This window comes from Electrophorus electricus, chromosome 20, assembly GCF_041902795.1.
Source record: "Electrophorus electricus isolate QZ-2024a chromosome 20, ASM4190279v1, whole genome shotgun sequence".
Taxonomy (NCBI): domain Eukaryota; kingdom Metazoa; phylum Chordata; class Actinopteri; order Gymnotiformes; family Gymnotidae; genus Electrophorus; species Electrophorus electricus.
Genome location: NC_137516.1, coordinates 2,201,331 through 2,206,488, shown reverse-complemented (window position 1 = coordinate 2,206,488; position 5,158 = coordinate 2,201,331). Strand labels below are relative to the sequence as shown.

The 5,158-nt window shown below is 45.3% G+C and overlaps 1 protein-coding gene across 1 annotated transcript; it reads right to left on the bottom strand.

The window, feature by feature from the left end:
* Window positions 1-919: 919 nt before the first annotated feature.
* Window positions 920-5,133, bottom strand: fahd2a (fumarylacetoacetate hydrolase domain containing 2A). Its single transcript, XM_026995614.3, has 8 exons — window positions 4,765-5,133; window positions 4,109-4,371; window positions 3,734-3,950; window positions 3,108-3,167; window positions 2,622-2,784; window positions 2,387-2,495; window positions 2,050-2,137; window positions 920-1,121 (listed from the first exon to the last, which is right to left on the bottom strand). Exons 2-8 carry the CDS (start codon window positions 4,369-4,371, stop codon window positions 1,059-1,061), a joined length of 963 nt encoding a protein of 320 aa, XP_026851415.2. The 5' UTR covers window positions 4,765-5,133; the 3' UTR covers window positions 920-1,058.
* Window positions 5,134-5,158: the final 25 nt, after the last annotated feature.

Genomic DNA, 5,158 nt, shown 5'->3' with positions numbered 1-5,158 from the left:
AAGAGTGTAAATGGGCAGAAATTTTGTATCAAACAGATGTTCGCTTGTTTCTGAGAAATTGACGCCATCGCTTTTGTTTGGAGAACTGAATATAGTTCTGTTCATTACATACATATTTAAATGTTCTTTGTCCATCATTCAGTGTGAATGTCTTTCTTACATATTCTCTCTGTATCTCTGCTCGCTCTCACTCTCTCACACACACACACACACACACAGACACACACACCCCAAGGTTGATGATGCCTGCAACACTCTCTTGGAATCCCTCCAATCACTTAACACTGCCCTGAATGGTGCACCGCCCACCCGGAGCCAGAGATAAAAGACCTTCTGCATGAGTCCCTGGGGCTGCGACATGAACAGCCCAGGCTGATTGCTGGAGACCAGCTGGGTGCTGAGTGGTCTTTCCTGAGGAGCAGCACTCAACCCCACAAAGCCCCACCCTACCCCACCCTTCCAGGCCCATCATCAGTATGACAGAGATGGGGAGGGGAAAAGTTAAAGATGGATGTGCAGTAGCAAACTTATCTGATGATGCTTACCTAGATATCTGTTATTAATAAATATTACTGATATTATCAGTTGATAATTGGTAGTAGAAGTGCTGAGACTGTAGTTACTGACTGATGACATGACACCAGACATTTCCCGTCTCAGAAGCCAAGGGCAAAGCTTGTGAGACGTCTGACAGTACTTTGGACATTAGACAAAGCAGCCTTGGAAGAAAGAAAGAAAAAAAAAAAAAAAGTTACTCTGACCGGATTAAAAATTTTAAAAAGCTGGTCCAGTACTAAAAAAGAAACAAAACTGGATAGCACCATCTGCTGGTGGCTGTTGTTGCTTCTCAGGAACTATAAACTGATAGCATACACCGTTTTTAACTTAAATCATTAAAGAATTCAGCTTGATCTCAAAGTATCTTAATCAAATGCTCGTGTTATTTTGGAAATTAGATTTCAAGGTTAACAGTGTAATTTCTGAATCAGTGTTGTGTGATTTCATGTCTAGGCAATATGTTGTACTTTTTGTAAGTCCATTAACTTGACAAGTTGCAGTTAAACAACTGTGTTCCTGATGGTTCCGATTTCATCGATCTGACACTCCACGACATCTCCTCTCTGCAAGAGACAGACAAGACCAACAAGATATGCACAGCTGGTTATATACTGGAAAATATGAACTCATTTTAGTGATCCAAAAGTGGACTTCAGGTATACCTTTAGCTTTTGAAACAATATTCTGAGGTTTTCATGTGTTCGTTCTAAGGCCAGATATACAGCACACTAATTTTAAAACATGTCAATACATTCTTAAGCCAATGGGATGTACTTGAATATGAACTGATGGGTCTCCTAATAGGAGTCACGTCAGTGTTGTATGAATTACATTCATAATGACAAGATTAGTGTCAGTCATTTTGCAACAGGAATGAATCTGGTGTGAATTGAGTATGCCACACGGAATGAGAGCTCGTGTTAACAGGATCTGATTGATCAATTAGCAGCACGGTGTGACGGTTTAGAGGTAATCACAGCGGCAGTGGGGTGGAACAGAACCTACTGCCCCTCCTGTAGCCTGTGACGCTGCATACCAACGTGCACTGAGAGTGGAGGCTGAAGCAGGCAGAATGAGCTTTTATGAATCTCATAATGTGCTCATTTTCACCTGAAACCCTTCAGCTGTTCAGGTTATTTCAATGCTGGAATTAATTGTCTGTGACTGCCTTTGGTTATTGTGTTTGTGCCCTATGGTCAGAGGGGCATAGTGTACTTCTAAAGTCAGACATTCTGAAGTGCCACTACATAATATACTTTTCAGTTTTTGACATTGAATTTTGCATGCGATCGACAAAAAGGCCTGAGCAAGGTGTGTGTGTGCGATTCAGTAGTTTCTCATCATTAGAAATTTTAATACGGAATGTGCTGATAGTCTGTGACCTTTAAAAGACATTATACTTACTTCCATTTACATTTAATCAGTATAGGGAAAATGTCTCAAGTTGTAGGAGGGTGTTGGGGATTTACACGTCCCCAAAGGTGAGCTCACCTCTAGAAACACAGGTGGCTTTCTGAACACACCCACCCCAGGAGGAGTGCCTGTCAAAAACACGTCACCTGGGTGCAGGGTCACAAACCTACAATAATGAAACACACAGCATGGTGCTGAACAGAAGGCAGAACTGCCAGTAACAACCTGAACATCACGCTAAGCTGACGCTGTCTATAAAAGACAAGCCTGAACAAACATCACAGTTCAAGACGCTACCAATCAGCTTGTCCCCTTCTGCCATAATGCTACTGGTTGGCTACTGTTTCCTTTTATTATTTGAGATGTGTCTTTTTTTTGACAGGTGCTCCTTTAAAACCACACCGTAGGTACTTACTGAGAGACCCAGGCCACCAGCTTCTCCGTCTTAAAAATAAGCTGACTGGTATTGCTGTCCTGAACTACTCCGCCGTTAACGAGGCACCGGATCCCCAGATTATGGACATCTGATTTAAAAATAGCACAGTAATCAGTTGATGCCTATTTACACCATACACAACTGATTTGTTTCCTAGCCCTCGATATTTTCAGCTCTGAACCATGTTCATATTTCCCTGCTCAACCCTGCCTACCCGTCAGAGCTGCAGTGGTTACAAGGGCGGGTCCTAAAGGACAGAATGTGTCAAACGTTTTTCCCAGAAGCCACTGTTTCCCATTCCTCCGCATCTGCCAGTCCCGAGCGCTGACGTCGTTGGCTACGGTGAACCCCGCAACATAAGAGAGTGCGTCCTCTTCCTGAAAACGAGAGGTGGTCCTAAATGCTGGTTAAACCCCACATCTCGTGTATGACAATTTCTCTATCTGAAATAATGTTTAAGAGACAAAAAAAGGTGTGTGAAGAATGACAAAGTAATGGAGACAATGATCAAACAGATTCCCAAATGGCTCATGTGAATCTCAAGGTTAGTTAGGCCGTGTGGTTACTAAGCAAACCCCTTTCCTGTTTCCAAACCAGCAAATTACACAGCGTCGTCTTATGTTCCAACAAATCAGAGGTCTCGTTTCTCCCCATGTGGCTCATTGGAGATGTTCTTCACTGAGTGTAAGGGCAGACTGGCCTTGATGTGCTTTCCTTTTCGTCCAATCACAAAAGCCAGCTCCACCTCCCAGTCCACCTCCTGGAAAACACCGCCAGATTAGCCAGAGGCCCACTGAAAGACCCGTTACAAATGTATCACGCAGTGAAACCACCTGCCTTGCACCAAGCAGTGTTTAGCTCGCTGTACATTAGAACTCTTCCCATCACACTTCAATTTATCCCCAATACGAAATTGGAGCAGATTAGCCATACAAACACTGGAGTCGGCTTTGTTTACTACTTCACTCTGAACCACCCAAAGCTTTCACACTGTCACTAAACAGAAACTTTTCCTTTAATGAGAAGCTGTTTCAGGCAGCTGCGTCACAGCACTGCTCAGATGCCTCTAGGATACCTGTATAGTCATCACGCTTGGCCTACTGTTCTGTAGCCAAAATTACAAAATGGCAGACTAGTAATTCTAGCAAAGGTGTACTCATGGTCCTAGTTAATGGTTGTATTACATAAATTGAACCTCCTGGGAGGATTTTTTTTTTTTTTCTTCACACTGCTGGAATTCAAACATGCTAATTAGCATAATGTGCTGTTGCTGGGTCAAGGGTCAAAGGCGAGAGCATCCGTAGCTGCCGTGCTTGCGTGTCTGACCTGGCTCTCATTCGGCAGGGCGATGTCGTCATAGGGACCAGTGATGGAGGAGGGGAACTTGCTGAAGATGATGGGCTCTTTGGGAATAGGTGCATTCTGCTCCAGGCAGTGGTCCGTATAGTTCATCCCCACGCACACCACCTTGTCTGGGCCGGTCACTGGAGACAGCAGCTTGACAGCAGAGTAAGGGAGCGTAGTCTGACCGCTGGATAAGGCTCTGCACGACAGAGAGCCGGTGTCAGCAAGTTTATAACAGGCCAGATTAAGTTGTACAGCAAGTGCTGCAACGCAGTACAGTGCAGGAGCGTGTGTGTAACTAACACAAGTGATGACGAGCGGCTTGGTGTGCTTTAAAATGAGCTTTCCAAACCACACCTTTGAGCACAATCCATTGCCTTCTCTCCTAGCTCCAAAAACTCTCTCATAGTGGAGGGCATAGACGGGTCGAACTCCTTCACGTCGATGACTCCGTTGCCATATTCTTGTTCCACGCCAACTCGGACTCCCCCCTCTGCTCCTGGGTGGCAGAACTGCACTAGTCGCATACTGGCCGAGGTTAAGGTGCGTCTGGATGTACCTACGGAAAACACACCACCGAGTCCCCTCAGGCTGAGAAACAAAGCCCACGGACCTCTCATCTACTCGACACACAGACCCAAAGGCCGACGAGAGACAGAGAACGGACGTAAGATTAAGAAAGAGACGAGAGCAGAAAAGCATGGACAAATAAAGTTACACACAAACAACTGAAGATAAGAGAGCCACGGTTTGTGTTCGTGTTAAGTTTAACGATGTTTACCCTAAATATGTAGTTAGGTAGGAAACACAGTCGACGGTTTTAAACTTAGCTAGATTTGAAAGCTACTATCAAGTCTGCCTAACACTATAGATATAAGACGATTACGAAGGTACGTGCTGCCCAGAGCCGGCTCTGGTGCTGGCCAAGTTACGAAGGCAGTTTAATATGCATTTCCATTGAAATAACCAGTTACCGAAATCTTGATCTGCATGATTACACTGGTTAACTCTACCTGTCAACGCAACCAGTTACCACACAGCGCAGGTGGAAGTAGCTTCAGGAAACGACGAATTCTGCACCCCAATGCAATGACTGGAAACGAAAGTTTTGTTTCCAGCAACTAATGGCCCACAAACAGACCTTCGCACGGTCAGAGCCCTGCCTGCGAGCTAACGCCTGGACCTTTCAAGCGCTCTCGCAAACCCTGCTGGGTTGCCTCCTCCTTTGTAGTGAATGTAGTCCGCTGCGCTCACGCTGAGCTTCTTAAACGCAGCCCACGATCATAACGTCGTGTCCGCCACCGGTATTAACGTGCGAGTGTGCGCTGCCGTTCAGCGCCACGACGGCGTGCTGCGAGGACAGGCTTTTGGACGACTTCACCGAACCTGCAGCATTTTGCAAAACTA